The sequence below is a fragment of the Gopherus evgoodei genome, chromosome 3, assembly GCF_007399415.2.
Source record: "Gopherus evgoodei ecotype Sinaloan lineage chromosome 3, rGopEvg1_v1.p, whole genome shotgun sequence".
In the NCBI taxonomy this organism is placed as follows: domain Eukaryota; kingdom Metazoa; phylum Chordata; order Testudines; family Testudinidae; genus Gopherus; species Gopherus evgoodei.
Window position 1 is genome coordinate 55,921,050 of NC_044324.1, and position 24,425 is coordinate 55,945,474.

The following is a 24,425-nucleotide window of genomic DNA, read 5'->3' on the forward strand; positions in this document are numbered from 1 at the left end:
CTCCTCTGGCAAATGCACAATAAAGCTGTTGAATTTATTGTAATTCAGATAGCCATATATTGACAAGAGCACTTGGTGGTTTGAAGTGCAATGTTACAGAGGAGTAACTCTTGTAACTGAAGAGATGAAGTCACTTCTGCTCCTTGTTGTAATGAGAAGACTTTGTTTCATGCTGTCTATGGCACTTATTTACTGTTTCTACAACCAGGGAATTCAGGAAAAACTCTTGAGTACTTGGCTAGAACATAATATTTTTGGTGGCACATTTACAGGTAGTGGATGCTGTCGCTGGAGTCTGCCAGATCATCTTAGCAATTTCTAATAAAGCCAGATTCACAAGAAGGGCTGCAGGTGCCGAAGCTGAAGCATGTAAAATATCCAGGACTTTATGGTGAGAGTCTTGGACCTTTGCTATAGTGATTTGAAACATATATCCACTATGCACTTCATCAGCTCCTGAAATTATCTAAAGTTATTTGCCATGAAAGGTGGTGGAGGCAATAGAGAGACATCCAGAGATGAGCAGATATTCATGTGAGGTGTTACCTCCTTGTCAGCCCTTGCCTCCTGCTCCTCAAAAATTTCCTCTGCTGGCTCTGGTTGGTGGGGTGTGAGTGAGGGTTCAGGGGAATGGGTCTGCCTATTTGCCCTGCAAGTGTGACTCAGAACACTTAGGAATTTTTGGCATTACGTGGCCCAGGGGTTGCAATAAGGACACTGGGAGAGCCCATAAGGTGAAGGAGGTGCCGTCCACCTTTGGTAACACCAGGGAGGCAGAGGACAAGGTCATCAGACTAGGTAAAAGAATAGTGTCTTGAAGACTATACCATTGAACTGAAATCTGAGAATCAGAAAACTCATCAACATTTTTCTCGGGGGAGGGGATGATAACTGTTTGCTCTGGATTGTCAACACTGGTATAAAAGAGGTTTTAAAGAAAAGTGGAGAGTCTGGGACCTAGAGGCTCTCAGTTACTTCTGGGGGAATTCTGCGCCACTGCGCAATGCAGAATTGTGCAGAAATTAATGGGCTTTGTGCATAATTTTCTTTCTCCCACAGAAATGGGCTGCGGTGCTGCTGGCTGCCACTAGGCCACTGGACCCAGCAGAGCCCATCTTGCACATAGAAGATGCTCCTGGGGTGAGAGGGAGAATTTAGAGAGTTCCAGGCAGTTGCAGTTCCCTGCATACCCTGAGGTAAGGAGATGGCAGTGCAGCAGGAAACTCCATACAAGCTTGGGGTCCCAGAAACAGATTGTTTCTCCTTCTGGATCACTGGACAGTAAGGGGGCAGGTGTCTGGGCTGGGGGAGCCACACCAGGTTTGGGGAGGGAAGGCATGGGTGTCTGGGCTGGGAGAGGCCACGGCTGGGATCTGGAGGGGAGGAGGGTGCTAGGAGGGCCCTCATAGCTGGATTTGGGGGGAGGGGTTGTGGGTGTCTGGCCCCCTAGTGGGCTCTGTGAGGTGAAGGGGGCAGAGAGTTTCTTTAACTCTCTACTCCTGAGGGAATTTTTGTGCTGACAGGTGTTGGAGAAAAACAGAGTTCTCACTCTCAGGTTGGGTGCAGCAAGGGTTGGGTGCAGCAAGTCAGGTACTTTATTATCTCTAGCAATTGCAGCCTACCTCCACACAGGTATTTTGAAATAAATTACCAAAACAATTGAAACTGGTGTGATTGTGGCTGTGATTATATAGTGTTATTTTGACAAATAAAATTTGCAGCATTTTGCAGTATTTTAAAATATTGTGTGCAGAATTTTTAATTTTCCCCCAGTAGTACTCAGTGCACACAAGTCATGGAAATTCTGGCTGATTGGCACAAGATCCTCTGAAAATCTAAACTTCTATGATATTGATACATAAGTGGGAGTTGGACACAATCCCGTAGAGGCGAGCATTGGTACTGAGGCAGGGCTGGCACTTCCATTAGGCAACCCTAGGCGGTCGCCTAGGGCACCAGGATTTGGGGGGCGGCATTTTGTGCGTTCCCCACGGGGTGCGCGGGAGCTTCCGGTTCTGCTCCCATCGCACCACCAAAGAAGGACCTTCTGCTGATGTGCCACGGAAAACAGCGGCAGGGAATTGAGCAGCTCAATGACTGTCGCTGTTGCCTGCGGCATTTCAGCGGAGGATCCTTCTTTGGCGGTGCGATGGGAGCGGAACCGGAAGCTCACACGCACCCTATGGGGAGCACACAAAATGTCAAATTCTGCCTAGGGCACCAGAAACTCTGGCGCCGTGCCTGTACTGAGGTAGGGACCTTTCCTGAATGTGTTGGTGCAGCAGTTGAGTGAGTACATCCAGACTCTGTCAGAATCAATGTAATGGTCCAGGTCTCTGGGGTAAGTAGAATCATAGGACTAGAAGGGACTTTGAGAGGTCATCTAGTCCAGTCCCCTGCCTCATGGCAGGACTAAGTATTATCTAGACCATTCCTGACAGGTGTTTATCTAACCTGCTTGTAAAAATTTCCAGTGATAGAGATTCCATAGCCTCCCTTGGCAATTTATTCCAGTGCTTAACCATCCTCACAGTTAGGAAGTTTCTCCTAATGTCCAACCTAAATTGCCCTGGGTGCTATTTAAGCCCATTGCTTTTTGTCCTATCCTCCCTTCTCCTTGTAATAACCTTTTACACACATGCAATAACAGTTTTCAAGTATCTCTCTTCCCCCACCCTCACCACCACACTTCTCTTGTCCAGACTAAACAAACCCCAATTTTTTCAGTCTTCCCTCATAGGTCATGTTTTCTAGACCTTTAATCATTTTTGTTGCTCTTCTCTGGACTTTCTCCAATTTGTCCACACCCTTCCTGAAATATGGCACCCAGAACTGGACACAATACTCCAGTTGAGGTGTAAATCAGCACAGAGCAGAGTGGAAGAATTTCTTCTTCTGTCTTGCTTAGAACACTCCTGCTAATACATCCCAGAATGATGTTTACTTTTTTTGCAAGATTGTTACACTGTTGACTCCTATTTAGCTTGTGGTCCACTGTGAACCCCAGATCCCTTTCCACAATACTCCTTCATAGGCAGTCATTTCCCATTTTGTATGTGTGCAACTGATTGTTCCTTCCTAACTGGAGTACTTTGCATTTGTCCTTGAATTTCATCCTATTTACTTCAGACCATTTCTCCAGATCATTTTGAATATTAATCCTATCCTTCAGATCGCTTTCAACCCCTCCCAGACTGGTATCATTCGCAAACTTTATGTGTACTCTCTATGATGAAGATATTGAACAGAACCGGACCCAGAACTGATCCCTGTGGGACCCCGTTGGTTACATGCTTCCAGCATGACAGTGAACCACTGATAACTACTCTCTGGGAATGGTTTTCCAACCAGTTTTGCACCCACCTTATAGTAGTTTCATCTAGATTGCATTTCCCTAGTTTCATTATGAGAAGATCATGCAAGACAGTATCAAAATCTTTACTAAAGTCAAGATATACCATGTCGACCATTTCCACCCTATCCACAAGGCTTGTTACCCTGTCAAAGAAAGCTAACAGGTTGGTTTGACATGATTTGTTCTTGACAAATCTATGCTGACTGTTACTTATCACCTTATCTTCTAGATGTTTGCAAATTAATTGCTTAATTATTTGCTTCATTATCTTTCTGGGTATAGAAGTTCAGCTGACTGGTCTGTAATTCCCTGGGTTATCCTTATTTCCCTTTTTGTAGCTTGGCACTATATTTTCCCTGTTCCCAGTCATCTGTAATCTCTTTGGGTATCACAGCTACTAGAGAGTCTGGTGTTGTAGACCTTTTTGAAGTAGAATGTCTGCTCCTATGGAAATAAACACTTGAAGCCGAAAAGGTCTTCATCATTGAGTCTCATATGGCAGAAATGAGGCTCTTAGAGAGCGCCTTAGATATTTTCCCAGTACTAGAATCACTTGAAGCCTCACTGTTACTCCCTTTGGTACCTGAGGTCTCCAGAACCTGCTTCACAGTCAGCAATCCAGACTTCTTGGAAGGAGATATATCACTACTGCTCTTTTTGTTGGTACCCATAGACTTAGAGTACTGGGCTCTTGGTATTTCCAGCATGGACATAGATGCCACATCTCCCAGTGCTTTTGTGACTGAGACCCAGATGTGGATAGAGTACCAGCCTACGTATCCCTCAAGGGTCTTGGTGAACAGGATCTGGAGGTAGACAGAGAAGTAAATGTGCTTAGATGCTGGTGTCCGGGGGGTCCTTGGATCCTGGATCAGAAGCCAATCCTAGAGCTTGCGCCATCATCCATGGTTTGACTTTATTTCCATGTTTATGAGATCTGCTGTTGAATGAAGAGCAAACCTTACACTCAGCTGGTATGTGCGTGTCTCCTAAACACAAGACACCAAGAGCATCCAACACTAACTGGGATAGCCTCCCATCAGGAAAGACAATGCTTTAAGCATGGGGATCCCAGCGTATCCCAGATACTGAAATCATCCAGAACAAACCCTCAAAAGGCAGAAACAATAAATACCAACTAAATTAACTGTGACTTGGCAAAAGGGAAGTAGGCATGTTCGACATTCCATCTCAGGCTGAAGGCAGTTGAGGGTGGTTCACCTGTGCAACCCTATATATCCTTGGTATGGGGCACAAGGATATGTAGGATGCATGCACAGGTTGAACAGGCACTACTATCAAAATCTCAGATTAAAGGTGCAGGAATGCATGTGCCATTGAAGTGGAGCCCCCATTGGGACACCATGCAAAGAATAATTCCACATTACTTTAGCCACTTACCCAGCAGGATTTGAAGGGATTTCCGAGTCACCAGCCACTGATTTCAATAGCTCCCCACATTCCATCTCTCTTCCACTGCTGCTGCTCTTTTCTCTCCAAAATTGGAGTTTAATTTGGTGATATTTAAAGCTGTAACAGGACAGGGAACACATGGTGGGGATACGGAGAGCAGACTGCAAGGGAAACTTGGGAGGAAAGAAAACTGGGGTACAGAGAGGGGCATGTGAAGAGGAAGCTGAGGGGAGGGGAAGGGGCTGTGGAGCTAGGAAGAGCAGTTTTGGAGTAACAAAGACATACACTTACACCTGTCCAAGGATTCCTAAATTTGAGACACATGTTGCATGAGCACACTTGTATACACAGGCAGTGAGGCAAGTACGCTCTTGCTTGCAGGCTGGATCACATATACTCTCACATTTGGAAGCAAACTGCCCACTCCTCCTTGTCCCCCAAGGATTTGCTGTGTATTGCAGATTCTGTGCCAGAATGATGCATTTGTAAGCATGTGCTGTGCTGGCTCCCGTGTCACTGCAGCCTCTGATGCCGAGTCCTCATTCCCTCTCTCAGAGCTGCTGTGTATGCATCATTGCTGGGAAGTGCTGCAAAGATAGTAGGAGAAGTTGCAGCGTAAAAGCCTTGGTCATCATTGGCTCTGTAACTTTTCATTCTTTTTCTCCTTCTCTCCCCACTCTGGGTTTTTCATTGCACATCACAAGTGTAAATGGATGGACTTCACAGAAGCTTGAAGTACTGAGAGGTTTTGATCCAGACCCAGGCTACAACCAGTAATGTCCGAGACCAAACTGGATGGTCTGCCTTCTTGCAGGAACTGGTCTTCTGTTCCAGAACTGAATGATACTCAGGAGCCTTTTTCAATCCCCTCTGCTGACTATAATGATGAGGAATTTCTGCGATACCTTTGGAGGGAATATTTACATCCCAAAGAATATGAATGGGTCCTGATTGCAGGGTATATTGTTGTATTCATTGTGGCTCTCATTGGAAACATCCTGGGTGAGTATTGCTCTGCATTCCTCCCCAGAAGAGTTGTAATATAACCTGTTTGGATTGATTTTCAGACTGCTTAAATTGTTTATAAAAGAACAGGTGAGTTAAACCATCAGCAATGTAGTGGTGACATTTGGGAACACTGTTTCTTGCATCTAAGAGTGAACATTAGATTTAGACAAACAGATGAGATGAATGTGTTTGTATCTGACAGTTTATTTTGAAATGAAAATTGCTAACTTTTCATGCCATTTGTCATGCTTGTGGTATTTAACAGGCTGGTAGCATCATGTGCTATAATCATTTGAGACTGCTAAAAACAGCTTTTATGAGTGTTTAAATTTAGAGAGCAACATTAAGACATCCAGGTTTTTTGGCTGTTTACTAAGAATTAGTTGCAGTTATAATTAGAATCCCTAAGTAAAGAGCTCATCCAAGCTAGGAAGGTTGTGTCAATGAAATGCTAATTCTCTAATCTCTGTCCAGCTGGCAGGGGTGCTGAAATTCTCAAACCCTATTCAGATCTTTACAGACAGATGTTTTCCCTTATACAGTACTGACAGGTGCTCTTTGACAGCACTTCTCTGCCTGGTCATCATGCTGCTTTTTTTATTCAGATATTCTCAACTGAGTTGGCAGAGTTTAACTTTGACATTTAAATGCATGGGCGGTTATTACTCACCTGACAGGAGTTACTCTTGGCACTGATAAATGTGGAAAACAAATTAGATTGATAACTTGTTCTCATATCTACAGTTTGAATCAATTTCTATGCATAGAATGAATGCTAGGATCCAAGGGTGTAACTATGGAGAGTGGGGCACTCCCAACTTTCAACCAGGGAGGGAGAGGAGACAAATATCTGTGTCTGTCTCTACACACATCCCCACCCAAATTTCATTCATCTGTGAAGGAGGAGGGGAGATAGCACAGCAGAAAGCAAAGAACAGTGGCTACTGCTTCATGCAGAACTGCTCAGCAGACATCTATCAGGGAAAAGGTAAAGAGGGTGCTGTTCGGGGGGGGGTGGGTACTTGGAGGCAGGCACCATGGGTAATTTCTGGGAGGTGAACTGGAGGTCAGGGGAAGGCAGACAAAAGAGGGGGAAGATATAGGGATTTAGAAGGGTAGGAAGATAAGACAGAGCAAATGGGGGAGGTTGGAGGTACTTTACTAGACAGAGTGACTGAGGGAGGCAAGGAGGATGTGAAGAAAGGGATGGAGAAAAGCAACATCACAAGTGGAAGTTTTAGTAAACCTTAGGGCACAGAGTAATGGGGACCTTAAAATAGTAAAGACAGGGAAGCTGGGGCAGGAGGAAAAATGGTGAGCATTTTGGAGTGAAATAACTGTGGGAGATAATGGCCTTTGGGAGGAGGAGGTGACTGAAGGGAAGTGAACAGAGGGGGAGGTATGGGAATAAGAAGTTTTGAGGTAGGGAGGGGAGAAGAGAGGCTTGAGGAGAGAAGTGGATATTAGAGAGAATGAGGAATGTGGGAAAAGAGACTGGAAAGGTGAAGACTAGAAAGAGGAGAAGGCTGACTGAAGGGCATGGGGTCAGGAAAATTTATTTGGTGAGAGGTTTGAGGTAATGTGGGGTTGGGAAAGAGGAGAGATTGGAGATTTGGAAGTAAAGGAAATATTCAGGGAGAGGGAGGAAGGTTTTGCAGAGCAATTGGGAGGAGGACCGGGTAAGGTGTTTGAGACAGATGGGTATTGGGGAGCAGTGGGGTAGGGCGGGGGCTGTTTGGAAAGGGGGTAAAGTGAGATTCAGAGACTTGGATGTGTCAAGAGGAGAGTGAAGAGATCCTGGGGAATGACGAGGTTGGGGGAAGAGGTAGCACAAGCTGATAAATTTGAGGTGGAGGGAGGTAGGGGAAGTGAAGAGCCATAGTGTGGAGGGAGCAGAAAGTAGAACAGGCAGGCGTCTGGAGGTAGAGAGAACAGTGCAAGTGGTTGGAAAGTAAAGGCAGAGAGGAAATTTGAGAGAGATTGGAAGGATGGAGGAAGAGGAGCTTGTGAACAGCTAGCAGATTTGAAGATAGAGGAGAGAGAGAAGAATGATGGGGAAGAAGGAAGATGGCTTTGGAGTAAAGAGAAGAAGCTGGAGAGCAAGAGGAGTCTTAGAGGGAGCTCGTAGTAACTGAAGAGAGAATGTGACGGGATTTATGGGGAGCCAACATCCTTGGAAACTAAAAGAACCGGCCAAAGGGTAGCTCTTAGGTGAAATTATCGAATAATATCAAGGAAAAATATATATAACTCTTTAGAATGTAATGTAAGCATACATTTATAAAGAAACATGCCAGCAGTTATGTCCAGGGCTTAATTGCTAGGATAAGCAAATGATGCCACACGATTGGAGGAGAATTAAGGATGCATTCAGGGACCGGTGCTCTAAGTACTTGAAACCATAGGATACTGGATTCCTGGGGAGAATTAAAATACCCAGATGTCTGTTGGGTGTTAGTTACAACCAAATGTACACCATCAGCAAGTATCCTGAGTTACACACAGGAAAGGATTATAATCCATGAGCTAAAAAATGCAGCTGCAAAAAAAATCATCTTGGACTGACTTGCTAATGATCAGGAGGAACTGATTGAAAATGTGAGGCAAATAGAGGAATGATAAGGAGTGTACACAAGCTACTTAAATTTAACAGAGTAACAAAGGGGTTAATAAAAGCTAGCACTACAAAGGGATTAGATTTCAAAAAAAAGCAGTTAAAATATCTATTGAACAGAGTGAAATGGAAGGAATTATTCAAATCATGACTGTGGAAGAAGGCAGAACAATCTGAACATATGGCAATAAAGGCACAACTTCTCAAGTGGAGAGTGGGGGAAGAGAAGAAAGGAGGACTGCAAGAAACAAGAAGTAGCTATTGTAACGAGAATGGAAAGGAGAGGAAATCACCCAAACAAGACTGCATAATTAAGAGTTGTAGGAAAAAAATATGGACAGAAAAAATGGTGAGAGACATAGGAGTTAAGAATCTGAAAGGTTTTTGTATTGTTACTAATATATTAGAGGTAATGTAATGGGGAGAAAAATTCCATACTGAATCTTATTTTATTTTCTCTTCATGGTTTCAATTTTTCTAGGTCCCTTTCATGTATTTTCTCACTGGTAATTCAGGTAACGTGGTAAATTTTAAGTAACTTCCATTCCAAGTATGGGAAATTCCATCGTGGATAATTGACCTTTTCATTCTGTAGTCCACTTTATAAAATAAATCCTTTTATAAATCCTGTGCATTTCCCTATAGTCACATCCCCCACATGTGGTATCCACTAAAAAAGCTCTTTTTTTGTGACACTTGGTGGCTCCATGCAAGGTGACTCTTCACTGTGCCCGAGACACAAGGAGTGCTACCCTTTGGGGAAATGCATAATGCTATCACTGCTGGCAAGGAGTATAAAACCAGTACACATGAAACAATAAAGTACATTAACACAAATCCCATCGAAGAAATGACACACTGAAAACCGACAGTACAACAAAGGGAGATTTTATTGGGGGCAGGAAAATAGGATCCGAGGAAGGAAAGGGTTATGGTTAACTGAGTACTAAAACATCAACAAATTTCCCACCTCCCTTCAATCACAGCTCTTTCCCAGCTCCCTCCCGGCCCCCTTGCCAGGCAAGGAGGACACTGGGGATGTCGGAAGATGAGTGCTGCAGCACTGTGAACTCTGGCTGGCTTAAACAAAACCTCTTATGTGGGTTTGCCCCTGGGTGGGGCAGTGTCCTCTTCTGGCTCCCTGGTCTGGAGTCCTGTGTAGGTCTTAGCTGGCTCTTGGTAGTCCTTGCCTCATCAGTTCACTACCTCTCTGAACTACCACTACCTGGTCTCCACAGGGCTGGAACTATCTGATGCCCCAGATCCCACAGCAGTTCAAAGACTCTCTTTGTGGGAAAGGGGGTTAATCAGAGGCTCTCTGAGATGTTCTGCTTCTCTCTCAGCTCTCAAATTCAAAACTGAAATGAAAATGAGCCTCTGTCTCTGAGCCAGGCTGGCCCCCACCCCATGGGGGTATGTCTGCACTGTATCTGGGAGTGAGCCTCCCAGCCTGGGTAGACAGACTTGTGCTCACAGGACTCATGCTAGTGCGCTGAAAATAGCTGTGTAGACACGGGGGCTTTAGCTGGAACTCAGGCTCTCAAGCTTTCTGGAGCTGCAACAACAAAGCAACATTCACACTGCGATTTTTAGTGCGCTAGCATGAGCCCTGCTAATATAAATTCATGGACCTGGGCTGGGAGGCTTATTCTCAGATGCACTGTAAACATACCCTGAAAGCCCGAAAAGCCCTGGCTCATCACTGGGCCAGCATACTGCTTGTCCATATCAACCCATGAAGAAGCCTCCCTTTTGGCCTCAGCTGTAATTTCTAGTCCATTCTGTTGCCATCTGTTATACCAAGTGTGCTGGGAAATGATGTTGGAGGACTCTGGTAGCCATTATTATCATAATTCATAGGGTAGGACCCCCTAGAGGCTCAATCCAGAATTCTAGAAGCTGGCAAACTCCATGTGGGGTTACATTTGAAGGCTAACAAGTTTGTGTTTCAAATAATTTAATAACTGTTTCCTGTAATTTTCTTCCAAGGAGTAAGGCCTTCATGGACCAATACTACGATAATTACTTTCTATCTTCTGCTACTGTAATTCAGATCAGAGACACAATTAAATACATGTTTCACCATCACTACCAATTTGATTATTTCTCAGGGATTGTAATAATTTATACACACTCTCTAGGGCATCTGTGTCTTGATTAATTGTTCTTCAGTAGTTTAGACTCCTTCTCCATTTTACTTTACAGTTAGATCAACTGATAATAAATTAGTCTTAATAAATTATATATTTATATATGAGCACCAGATGCAACATGAATGCCAGAGACCCAATTAGGCTCTGAGGATCAATTCACTTTGAGGCATGTCTATCTGGATTTTCATTTACTCAACAGCAGCAGTATCGGAACAGTGGAGCAGTAGATTATCTTTTTGACTCTTCTCACATTTTGCATGTGGCTTCTTTTTTCAGGTCTGTCTTTGCAGGGATTTGTGTGTCACTATTGTTTGTTGTCATTGTGATATACCATCCTATGTAGATTTATCTAGCCTGGGCTACATGGATAAATCAAAAGGCAGAATTTGGCTCTGAATTTTTTAATTGACTGGTATGGCTTTTAATTGGTTTCTAATACCATATGTTTATCATGTGCTAATTATTGATGAAGATTCAACAGTCATGTTGATGCAAACAATGAGCAATCATTCTTTAGCCAAAAAGTTTGCATTAAAATTACTTATCTGAGTCCGGTTATCTCATCTGTTGCTCATTGTTAAATTGGCATATGGAGCAAAAATTATATATAATCTTCTCAAAGAAGATTAAGTAAATTAAACCAAAAAGAAAAGTATCATTTACTCTGATCCTGAGCAATAAGGGACTAGTAGTGTTGTGTGTGATATGTGGTTCGTATTCACTTTTACATGCTCTGTAGAAAAGCTGTCCATAGCCTTCTTAAAGAGAGAGCTGATCATTGTGGAATCCTACATATTGTATTGCAGGATGTTTTTCTCTGAAAGCTGTGTCAAAAATAGTGTTTCCCCTTTCTGCATTAAGAATGCAGCTTATGTTGGTGCCAGTGTTGCTCCTTGTTATTTTACAGGGCATGCAAGGGATGCATGATGGGATTCCCACTATCCAGCCATCTTCTACCCTTGAACCATGAGTGTCTACTCCTGCTGATGTGATTTGCTGCTTATGTTCCTAACTGTCAGGGTGGTTAAACACTGGAATAAATTGCCTCGGGAGGTTGTGGAATCTCCATCTCTGGAGATATTTAAGAGTAGGTTAGATAAATGTCTATCAGAGATGGACTAGACAGTATTTGGTCGTGCCATGAGGGCAGGGGACTGGACTCGATGACCTCTTGAGGTCCCTTCCAGTCCTAGAGTCTATGAGTCTATGAATCTATGCTTCCTCTGTGTTTAGCATAACAGGAACCTCACACACCAGAATTGATTGCTGTTTACAGGCAATAAACTGTTGGCTGGATCTCCAGGTGCAGATGTTTTAACAGTAATTAAATAATAATTGTCTCAGCTTTATATGACACATCCATATACAAGATGCCTCTGTACAGATTACAGACTTGCATGGTTTTTAAATTGATTTTGCTGAAACCTCAAGGTGGGCAGAAACACTCAGCTCTAGGGGAGCTCCAAAATCCTGCAGTGCTTTAGGGTGCCATCTTAAAGGAACCATCAATTAGGATGTTGTAGTGTGCCCCATCCCCGTGCCTAGCTGTTGTTGCTGGGCTAGTGTGGAGCAGGAAGGTCAACGCTTTGGTCCCACCTCCCTCCACCCATTCAGGGTTGCATGTATCCCCTAGAGTACCATGAGAGAGCTCTCCCTGCTATCCCTGGAGTACAGGGATTAAAGTGATGTCTTTCTCAAGAGTGCAAAGAGGTTCATTGTATCTACCTCAGCAACACTTGTACAAGTAGAAGGCACAATGTATCCCTCAGAGATTAGCACTAGACTGGATTGAATAATCCTCATGGTTCATTACCAATCAAGTGTAAAGTCAGAGACTTGAACTGTGATTGACTTCTACTGGGTTCCTTGCTGACCTGTGCCACAGTTCTTGGACTCCCCAACTTTAACATCAGAACAAGACATAGTCTGCATTGTCATCCATCACTAATTCTAATAAGGAGGGATGATAAAGACATTCCACAATACTGAAAATACTAAATCACTCGAAATTGCCATCAAGTCGTTGTGTTGGAATGCAAATCTGTTTATGAAATTTAAATGATTGAATCTATCAAAGCACAGAATTCCTAGTATGTGAAGCTTTGATCACAATGAGATCATTTAACATGTTGTGTGTTAACTTCTTATTTTCTTATTTTCACAGTTACTGTTTATCACCTGCTGTCCTTTAGAGGCAAGAGAACAATTTTGATACAATCAGTTAGAACCCCTGAATTCTATAAGTTGCCAATGAAAGCATAGCAGAGCCAGTAGGGCATTCTACCCTATCAAATGACTATTCTGCATTGTTATAGAGAATGTAGGCTTATTTCTATGATGATTCAGTATGGTGAGTTAGGTGGTTATCTGAAGAAGAATGAACCTTGGGCCTCCATTTAAAACATGATCTTCTAGTATTTGAGCTAAAGAAGCAAAGCAAAGGAGCAGACTCAAAAACACTTAATATGTGGTATGGGCACTACAAAGGGACACAAAGCCATACAGGGTTAGTATTGTCAGATAAGATTTCCAGTAGAGGAGAAGATTCAGGGCACTTTATAATAATTGTAGCATCTTACAGTGGTGGAGAACAAAATCGGGTCAAGGTATTAAATATTGACAATACTTGGGGATACTTTAGCAGAAGTTGTCAGAAGTATAAAGGCGGGACCCAGAAGCTCATTGGGGCCCCAGCCACCGGAGGGGATGGATGCTTCCCCTGAACTCTTGCGCTGGGAGATGGTAGCGGGCACACAGAGTGCAGACAACTTGTCTGAACTGCCTGAACCCTGGACTGACCTGACCTCGGCGGAGGCAGAAGACTGGCCCAGGCCACCCAGACCCCTGGACGACCCGACTCCTAAGGAGACGGATGGCTGGCTTGGACCCAACCCCCAGCAGAGCTTCTGCTAGCAACTAAAGTCCCCACAGAGCATCTTGCCTCCCTGGACCAGCAGGTACCCATGAAGAGGGAGTGTGGAAGTGGCCCGGGGTAGTAGACCCCTGTTTGCCTGCAACGTTGGCAGAGGGTGAGTCAGCGTGTTGCGGCTTAGTTCCCACCCAGCTAGGAACCAGAGCTTAGGCTCATTAATTGTGAGAAGCCCCAATTGAGTGCAGGTTGGATCTGAATAACTTTGTTTCCCGCCCAGCTCTGAGCCAGAGCTTGTGCTTGTTAACTATTGGCAGCCCCACTGGTGTATAGGTGGAGCTGAGAGACTTTGTTTACTGCTCCACTCTGAACAAGAGGCTAGCCTGATTGACTATTTGCATCTCCACCTGAGTGCAGGCTTGAGCCAAAGGACTGCAGCTTGCCCTGAGCAAGGGCCGCAAGAAGCCGGGTGAAGGACAGCTGGCTCCCCCGGAAGGGTGGGAGATAACAGAAGTGGGCACAGCCAGGGGGTCATGCCCTGAAGAAGACACCATGGTCCGGGAGCAATGCAGGCTCCCACAGACAGGGGAAACAGCAGAGCAAACAATGGGTGAAACACCACCTGCAAAAGGGCGCTCCAGTGCTGGACAGAGCTAATTCTTGGAAAAACCAGCAGGAGGCTCTGTGGCGGTGAGTCCAACCTGTTATATGTCTTAAAGACTAACAGATTTATTTGGGCATAAGCTTTCATGGGTAAAAACCCCACTTCTTCAGATGCATGGGGTGAAAATTACAGATGCAGGCATAAATATACTGACACATGAAGAGAAGGGAGTTACCTTACAAGTGGAGAACCAGTGTTGACAGGGCCAATTCAGTCAGGGTGGGTGTGATCCACTCCCAATAATTGATGAGGAGGTGTCAATACCAAGAGAGGTAAAATTGGCAAAAAGGTAAAAATCCCTGTCCCTATTCAAGCCCAAATTAATGGTGTTAAGTTTGCAAACGAAGTGTAGCTCTCCACTTTCTCTTTGAAGTCTGTTTTTGAAGTTTTTTTTTTGTTGAAGGATGGCTACTTTTAAATCTGTTATTGAATGTCGAGGAAGATTGAAGTGTTTTCCTACTGGATATTCTATGTTACCTTTCCTGATGTCTGATTTGTGTCCATTTATTCTTTTACATAGAGACTGTCCAGTTTGGCCAATGTACATGGCAGAGGAGCATTGCAGAGTACATGCATTGTACATTGTACATGCATTGCAGAGGTGTACATGGAAGAGGGGCATTGCCAGTATATTTATGCCTGTATCTGTAATTTTCACTCCATTAATCTGAAGAAATGGGTTTGTGTTTTTTTACCCACAAAAGCTTATGCCCAAATAAATCTGTTAGTCTTTAAGGTGCCACCAGACTCCTCATTGTTTTTATGCATACACAGGTAACCTAGTTATACTCAGAAGGCAACAGCCAGTCATTCATGATAACAGGGATGGATAAACTGAAGACATAGATAATATTATTAGTTTCCTGCAGTGTCTCACATCTTTGACCTTAAGGTTAACTGAACACAGTTGCATACATAATATAAGGCAATTAAGACCTGAAAAGGATTTAGCATCTAAAAGCCAATTTGGTTACATTGGTAAATTTCTAACAGGATACAGATACACTGACAAACACATTTAGCATCTACCCTTGATTTCTATTACTAAAATGAATGGGTTAGTGATTGCTGGTCTAGTACATCTCTTTGATATTCACATACAAGTGAATTGTCCCGATACAATTGTAATGTCTCTTGTTGTCATGGGTCATACACAAGTTAGCTGGTTTGCCAGTGTCACAGGCTGTACATTAGTTAATTTTTTGGACCATTACTTCTGCAACAGATATGTCCTGTTTGAAAGCAGGGTCCAAGAAAATAAAATTATAAACAAACCTACTGTATTTTCATGTTTACACCTGAAACCTGTTCAAACGTATGTGGATTTCAGCATATCTTTCAGTGCTGCAGAAGGCATAATAATAGGTGAGGTATAATCTGCCTGCTGGCATACCTGGAAAATAAAATATTTGTGTATGGAAAACCAGTTCTTCCACTTCAGCGATTAGACACTGCCTATAGTTGTATTTTTTCTGGGACGCTACTTTAAGCAGTGATCCAGAAGGTTAATTAATGTACAGTCCTGCCTTTTTATTGGGTATTTGGAGTGAGATCATATCACAAAAAAGTCAATTTATGAAAATCTCTATAAATCAAGAACATGTCACTTCCCACATTTGTAAATAACACCATTTGAAGACGGTATCTGTCCATCTGTCTCCCCAAACAAGTAAGTGAATTTTGTAACTTTGACAGTGGTTGCTGGTGTTATTAAACTGAAAGTGAAATGTCAGAAGAGACAAGCATGCTTTCAACTACTGCGGTGAACACGTCATACAAAAGAAAATGACTATATCATAACAGGATTCTGTTTTATAGGAGTAGGATGGTAAACCATTTGGCTAGTCATCCTCTAATGTCATTCTGAAAGTCATTAGTTCTGATGGAAATATGGTCAGTGTCAAAAGAAGAAAACGAATCCTGAACAGGTGGAAAAGATCATATCCCTAAAGGTTACAAGTCTGTGGGCTACAATTACATTTTGACTCTTCTCATAGTTTGGGTTACATATATGTTAACAATGTTTAGCAATGTGAGACTTCTCTGACAGTCCCTCTTTCTCCTCCCCATAACACTGCTGAAGATGCAGTATTTCTTACTGACTAATAATGAGCACTTACTTGCTGGCTACCTATGCAGCAGTTCCTGTACAACAGAGGTGTTTGGTGTTCGGCTGTAATAGAACTTCAAAAAGGATCTTACTGTGATAGGGGAAAATGCACTGCATGTGTCCTTAGCTTCATCTGCTTGATAGGTTACCCAGAAGGCAAATAGCAAACTTTCAGCTTGATTGTTTTTTGCTGCTCACATTTAATTAGACCCCCAAAAGCTTAGTTACACTTCTGAAATTTAGGGAGGGTTATGTGAACAGAACTTGTCCTTTCTGAGTTAATTTAGTACTTGAGAAAAGTGTTGGAGTGACCATTCTAATGACCAAATCCTCCATTTACCCCTTGAACAGATATAGCATTGACAGGGGCAGTGTAAGCTCCCTTATAGCAGCTTTATGATGTACCTGCACCTCGTACCTTGTTCTGGAGGAACCATTTCTGCCGGTAACAAGGTAGCTAATTCTCCATGCCTGTTCAGTCATTGGGCCTCTCTCCTGAGATTGCTAAAACAATTATATGCTGGTGGCTTTGTGGTGTGGATCCCTGTCCAACAGGAACTGAACAGAAATGCCCCTCTCTATCCAGACTCCTCAGTTTTTCAAAATATACCTTGGTTCTAGATCCTTGTACAGTTCTTACTGCCTATACAACTTTTTGAAATCAAGTGAAACAAGACTTTTGTCAGGTAGTAGTAATCTACTCATTTACACCTCTTCATTTTCTATGTTCCTCAGATCTGGAATAGCCTTCTGGGTGATGCTTCCCAAGGAGGGGCACTGTCAGGGTTTTCAACCTAATTCTGGGAGCATGTTTTTTGGCTTGTTTAATCTTCATTGTCAGAGGAGTCGTCATGATGATGAACAGTGATGTGGTTTGTGATTCATAGCTTGAAATGCTATATGCGAAGCTTTGTATATGGCTATATCTGCAGTAGCACTCAGCTTGTGTGGAGAAGTGTACCTTCATTTGTATGGTCCATCTGGCTACACTTAAATACACATTTGAGTATTACCCCATTATGCACCTCCTATGCCTCTACATAGACATATTTTGAAGGATACAGTTTCAAAGGTGCACAGCATTTTAACCCCAGAATTTTTCTTGACTTTATTATGAGTTGTTCAGATAAAACCTCACACAGTGTTTTAAGCATGTAGGGCTTGAATGCGTTTGTTACATTTTTTGATGCGTACTGTGATGTTATTTTTAATGATCCCTACAGGTCTAACATCAAATGTGCTTCAGGGTACCTTGGGCTCTTGCACTGGCATCGTTTTATTGTTATTTAAATCTAAATAAATACATTAAATGTAATTATGAAATCTATGTCCACTCTGTACTTGTCAGCTCTACAGAGATGGCCAATAACTGTGTCAGTTAGTACTGGTTGTAATTATTTTTGTATGTGTGACATGGAGGTGTAAAACTAAACAACTGAGTTGTCCATCATCATGCTTCCCAAGGCCTCAGGCACAGAGGTCAAATGGTACTGATCATCCCTATCTTGAGCTTGTTTTTTCTGGTCTTTTATATTGATATGAAATAATGCTACTTTATTATGCTATGCCTCTAGGTCAGCCTCACTGATTCCATCCCTGGAATCACCAAACAAATGCTTGTTTAGGTAGCGTATTACTGAGTATTCTTAAAAGATGTCCCAGATATGTCCATCTCTTTTCCCATACTTCTTGTACTGTTGTAGGTAGTTGTGCCTATTCTATGACTTCTTAATTACTTATTTTATCAGTCCATTTTACTTTCATTATTCTAGGCAGACACCTGCATTGAAGGCTATTCAGTTTGCATATCATAGACTTACTATATTCCCAGGACTCTACTCTGTATAGGAAGATGCTTAGGACATTGCTTCCAAAGATCTTAAGTTTGGTGTTTTTGCTAATCATGTTGAATATCCATAAGGTATTGAGTTTTTTAAATACAGCATTTACTTTTCCTATTCTGGACTTTATATCAAACACAATCATCAGTATCATGATTGACAGACCTAAGATAAGTAAAATTAATCGTTGTTTTCAAAGCTTTAAACTTCCAAGTAGATACAATCAGTGACAGGTAAACTAACTTGTATAACTTCCAGGTTTGATTTATTGATAAGACCAGTTTGCTTGTCAGAATTTGTAAAACCATCTGTCTTTCTGCCTGTCTTCAACTGATTTATTTATAAAACAGATATTGTCTGTCTGCAAATCAGTCTCCAAGCTCAACATCTATCTGTTCAATACCTGTTGCCATACTTATGGTCTGTCACATAACAAAGTCAATGCCAAACAAGATGGGGACAAGATACTAGCTTCCCTGACACAAGTGTAAATGTTAAGCCAGTCAACTAGCTCCTAGTTTATCTGAACTGTACACTGAGTGGTCTGATAGGATTTTTTAAATAATTTGAATGATTTTACTGGGGACTCCACAGACTTGTCTTAACTGCCACAGTGATTCTCTATCTGCATTATCAAACCCCTTTTGGAAATTCACAAAATTCAGGACTACGGACAGTTACCGTATGTTACTTTGCTTTACAATATTGCACAGGTGAAGTTCTGGTTTGCACAAGATCGATTTGGGCAAAAAAACAACTGGTTGTTCTGTCTGTTATCTATGATCACTGTAATTCTATGTAGGGTGATTACCCAGAAAGCTTTCTCTGGAATTGAAAGCAGCAAAATCCCCTGCCACTTGTTACAATCACTCTCATCTCTTCCTTTGAGGAGTCTGATTATAATCCCTCTCTTCATTCTTCTGGGATGTGTTCCTTCTCCCATTCCAAACGGAAGTGGCATAGCAGGATTTTGATGTTCACCTCTCCACTTACATTAAGCAGCTCTGCTGTGATTTGATCTTCACCTGGTGATATATTGTTCTTTAATCTTACAGTGGTTACTTTCAATTCATCCACTTTCATCTTCTCTCCCTTTTCAAAGTGAAATATTATTCCTGAAGGGGGGTCAGTTAAGGATACCATGCAAATGTTCTGTCCATCTTTTGCTCTGCAAAGTTAAGGGTTTTCCCTTGTTTATCTTTATTGGACTTTCCCGGTTGCAGCTAAAATCTCCAGCAAGTCATTTAGTGGTTTGATAGAGAATTTACATCTCCTGATCATAGTTGCCATTTCTGCTTCCAATATCTGTCTGTTGGTATATGCTCTTTTTATCCTTTCTGGCTGATTTTTTTTTTCTTTACTGTTTCATCTTTATCTCTGTTTTCCTCTTTTTGTTTATCTTCTGGCCATAAGACTGTGAGTCTGTCACGGAAGTCACAGATTCCGTGACATTGTGACTTCAGTGACTTCAGCAGCAGCTGGTGCTGGCTTAGGAACTGCCAGAGCTGGTCAGCCCCTGGGCCAGCAACAGCAATTTGGGTGTGTGGGAGAGGGCTAAGGGCTAGGGGCAGGGGATTGGGGTGTGTGGTGAGGGGCACTACCTCGGGGTGGGGGCCTCCCTGGGTCCCACTGGCACGGCCCTACAGCTCCTAGGCAGAGGGGCCAGGGGGTTCCATGCACTGTCTGCCCCCGCTGCTCCCACCCCCACAGTTCCCATTGGCTGCAGTTCCCAGCCAATGGAATCTGTGCAGCTGGTGTTTGTGATGGGAGCAGTGCACAGAGCCCCCTTGCCCCTCTACTGCCTAGAAGCTGCAGCGTCACACACAGTCGGGTAGGGAGCCCCTGTCAGCCCCGCCGATCCTCCCCCCCAAGCACCAGTGGGGGTCCCAGGCCATGTGCTGCAGCCCATCCCCCCAACCCCTCTCAGCACCAGTGAGGATCCCAGGCAATGTGCTGCAGCCTACCCCCACTCTCTGGACCATTGGGGGCCCGGGCCACCTCCCCCAGAGCACCCGCGGCCCCCCACCCAAGTTTTAGTTAGGGATATATAGTAAAAGTCATGGACAGGTTACTTCCCATGTCCTGTCCATGACTTTTACTAAAAATACCCGTGACTAAAACATAGCCTTAGCCAAAAGGAACTGAGTAGATTTAACTTATTTTTCATTCTACAATAGGTCCCACATGCCATTACTAATCTGCCATTAACCTTCCTACCTTTGCTAAATCCAAGCATAATCTCTGTTGCATAAGATTTTTTTCCATACCTTTTCTTTATCTTAAAACTGCCTTTACCATATTTGAAAGCTTGTTTGAAAGCTGAAATTCATCATCTGAGTGCACCAATTCATTACACAGAAGTCTCTGAACAACAGTGAAACGGTGACAACGTTCAGTTCCTACAAACCTGACCATCTGTCGTAGTATAATTCCCAATTCTGGACCTTAGCGTCCAAAATATGGATACTAGCATGAATTCCCCTAAGCTTAATTACCAGCTTAGATCTGATAGGCTGCCACCAATCAGGAATTTTTAGGGCCTGATACCCTCTGGTCCCCCCAAAACCTTCCCAGGGGACCCCAAGACCCAGATTCCTTGAGTCTCACAACAAAGGGAAATAAGCCATGCCCTCCCCCCTCCCTTCTTGCTCCCAGCTCCTTCCCGCCCTGGGAACACTAGGAGATCGCCTGATTCAACTTTTTGAATCACCACACCGAGAAGAGTGTTACCTTCCCCTTCACCCAGAGGCAATACAAGCTGCGTGAATATAACACAAAGAAAAAATTTATCCTTCCCTTCTCCCCACCAATTCCCTTGAACCTTAAGTAGGAGAAAAAAATTAACAGGTCTTACAAGCAAAACTTTTAATAAAAAAGAAAGAAAAAAAAGTAAAAGGTTTATCTCTGCACTTTAGATGGTAAACTGTTACGGGGTCTTTGAACTTATAAACAATAGAAAGAAGCTTTCTCCAGCAGAATCACAATTTAAGGTACTTCCAGCAAGTACACATATGCAAATAGAAAAAAAAACAAGTTAAAAGATTATAACCGCCTTTTCTTACTTACAATTCTGAATAGATAAGAGACTGTAGCAGGGAGATTGGCAGAAACCTGGTTGCACCTCTAGTCCCGTCCAGGACCCAGAGAGAACAAAACCAAACCCAAAACCCACAAAGAAAGGCTTCCCTCCACGAGATTTGAAAGTATCTTGTCTCTTGATTGGTCCTCTGGTCAGGTGTTTGCAGGTCACTGTTTGTTAACCCATTATAGGTGAAAGAGACATTAACCCTTAGCTATCTGTTTATGACACCATCATATGAATCTTTGGCAGGCTTCATATTGCTTAGCCAATCCCCTGATACATTCAGCCTCCCTGGCTTGCTCATGGCCAAAGATTATCTGGTTGACCAATTTAACAAACTAGTTTTATGCAGAAAGAATTGAAAGAATCATTCTCCCATTACTCTAATTTCTAATTAACAGAGGACTTCCACCATGTAGAATTTGGTTTTGCCTCTAAGCTCTCACGTACTATACTTCTGAGGCACTATATAAGAACCTAAGATAGATAAGAGAACATCGGAGCAGCTAGCAACATCTCAGATCATGATTTTTCTTTAAAAATTACAGAGTTATACACATTAGTTGATGAAAAACACTGAAGGAGTGATCTTGCCCAGGACCACCAATGCAGGATTGTTCCCTCATTTATATTTTTGAATGTAAGTGGGAACTCCACTGTGTCACATTAGAGACTATTCCACACTAATAAATTTCAGTTAGCTTAGCTATCAAGAATAGATCCCTAAATTTTCCTTCCTTCATTTTAATTCAATCTTACCATTCCATTAATCCTATAAGTAGCTATCAAGTGCCAGACGCAGGCAGTGGTTCCCTCACATCTGGACTTGGCTGAGAACTCTTGGGAATACTTATATTAAAATGTTTTAATGTTCTCTATGGTGCAAAGGTGCTAGCTATTTACTCCTTTGTCACCCTTCTATGAATTTGCTCCAATTTGTTGATATTTTTCTAGCATTGAAACCCCCAGAGCAGGATGTGCCCATATTTACCACAAAAAAAAGTTGATCACCTCCATGGTTGATGATGTGATGTTTTTGTATACGTAGCCCCAAACTGCATCAACCTCTTTTGCCAGCATGTCATATTACAAGGTTATCATATCCTGTCTATTGTGCATTTTAGCATTATTGTTTTTCAACTATCTTATTCCTTTTGCATATCTGTGTTTTTATTACTTTTCTGAGTTGTATCTCATTTTACTTTGTAGTCCTACTTTAGATAAGTTTAGTTATTTAAAAAGTTGAGTTCTTATTACTCATAAAGGGTGACAGATTGACAGCCCCAGAAGCCGATATCCTTTTTCTCCTTAGTAGAGGTTTCTTTGTGTTATCTCTTTTTTGTCCTCAGTGCTGTTTGTAAAACCTCCCAATTTACTGTCTTCTGCAAATTTAATTAACATGCTTTCCATCCTTTTTTCTATATCATTAATAATAATGTTGACAAAATCACTGATGGCTTTCCTGAAATAAACAAAGTAAAAATGCTCTTTACTGACCTTATCATGCTACTGATACTTTGTAACCCATTTTCAACTTCTCTTATTCCATTATTTCAGGGAGAAAAATTGTTCACTGATACCATCAACAAAATGAGAGATGTTGAAATGGGTTATGAAGTACTAGTAGCATTACAAACTCAAGAAAGAGCAGACCCTGCTTTTGGTTTTTTTGCTTTTTGGAAAAAAAATCTTGAAATGATTCATAAGATGCTGGACCTCAATTCTACCAACATCCTCCTCTTCCCTTCCCTGCAGTCCCCTCTTTACTTCCTCTGCCTAGTCATGTATTTCTTCTCCTATTTTACTACTGTTGCCCCCCACTCTAATATGTTGTGTTTATAAACATGGTCTGCTTTTTTAGTATCTGGTTTTTTCAGCTTTGACAAGTTGTGAAATTGTGTCATTGCATAATTCAGTCAGAGAGCCTGTGAAACATGCAGTATTTGGAGACATATACAGACTGTAAGATATTGACCTTTTTTGTACTTTTCATTGTCTGTTTCTTTTTTTAAAATCCATAAAAACACACTGTGATGAGTTTGGTCACAGAGACCCTTGGGACTGTCACCTGACATGCTGAAATTACCTCTGAGCCAGTTTCCCCTGCCAGCTTGGGACTTCCAGAACCGTCTTGTTGAACCAGACACACTAGTCCGCTGCAACACAGACCTAGCTGTCCACGCTCCCAAAGCTGCAGACCAAACTGAAAACAGCTCAGCAGGTTACCTGTCTCCAGCACCCAGACACCCAGTTCCCAATGGGATTTAAACCCCAAATAAATCTGTTTTACTCTGTTTAAAGTTTATACAGGGTATTGTCTGTTACAGCTATCCCCCTATTCCATTTTGTTTCTTGCAGCTGTCCTTATACTCCATTTTGTTTTTGTTCTCCTCCTCTGGCCGCCCTTCCCTGGCAGTTAAGTTGTTTACCAGGGCCACTGCCCTTCTCAAAGGGAGGGCTCCTTAAGTTGTTTAACAAGAGCCACTGCCCTTTTCAAAGGGATGGCCACTTGTGCTGCGTGCTAAATGGGACCACTGCCCTATTCAAAGGGTTACTCCTGTTATCACCTCGTTGAACCTGGGCTCAGTGTAGGACAGGCAATGTCCAGAGCTGCAAGACCTATTGTGTTTTTAAGATCCTGGGCATGAGTCATAGGCCTCATGTGCTTTTGAGTCACCTATTGCACAGGACTCTGCCCAGGCATGTCTCTGTGCTCACCTGCAGTTTTTTCCCTGTGCCTCCTCCCCTGTGACAGAGGGAGCCTATCAGGATTACTGGCGGGAAACTTTCTGAGTTTGCCTTTAAAAACAGACATTTTTGAAACAAACATCAGAAAGGTTCCTGCACTGCTGCCTGGTCCGATCAGCCAGGGGTTCTGGGGGGTCCTTTCTCCACTCTCGTTTTATTTTTGAGCGTACCCCCGTTTTTTGAACCCCCCCCCACGAAGAACGAATTGCTGCCTGAGAGATCTCCTGATTATTGAGACTGTACCGAGCCCTCCTTGCTGCTTCTGATGTTGTTGCTGCTTCTGCCTTTGCTGCTGCCTTGGGGACTGGTAAGAATCCCTCTGTAAAACTTTCTGTACTTTTATTTTATTACTTTAGTTGCTGGCTCTGTTTCCCCAGCACACAGACTCAAGCTAAACCTTGGTCTGTGTCTTAAAACCTCTCTTAAACTCCGCAGCGCTTTGCTACTAAAAATAAGTTTGTGCTGCTGCTAAGCTCTGCTCCTGTGGGCTTTGCCTTGGGGCTCCCTGCTTTCAGCTGTATCCCTTGGCTTCAGCCACCATCCCTTGGCTTCCTTGGGAGTTGGATCC

At 42.7% G+C, this 24,425-nt stretch overlaps 1 protein-coding gene across 2 annotated transcripts in view; it reads left to right on the forward strand.

Moving 5' to 3' along the window:
* The first annotated feature begins 372 nt into the window (after nucleotides 1-372).
* The window catches only part of HCRTR2 (hypocretin receptor 2), a 65,815-nt gene continuing 41,762 nt past the window's right edge, over nucleotides 373-24,425 (forward strand). Inside the window, exons 1-3 of one of the 2 annotated variants that reach the window (XM_030555628.1) lie at nucleotides 373-391; nucleotides 1,060-1,196; nucleotides 5,473-5,770. In XM_030555628.1, the coding sequence (XP_030411488.1) occupies nucleotides 5,545-5,770 (226 nt within the window). In that variant the 5' untranslated portion in view covers nucleotides 373-391; nucleotides 1,060-1,196; nucleotides 5,473-5,544. Of the gene's footprint in view, nucleotides 392-1,059; nucleotides 1,197-5,472; nucleotides 5,771-13,812; nucleotides 14,103-24,425 lie in introns of those variants that run through there. The other variant, XM_030555629.1, reaches the window with a different exon arrangement.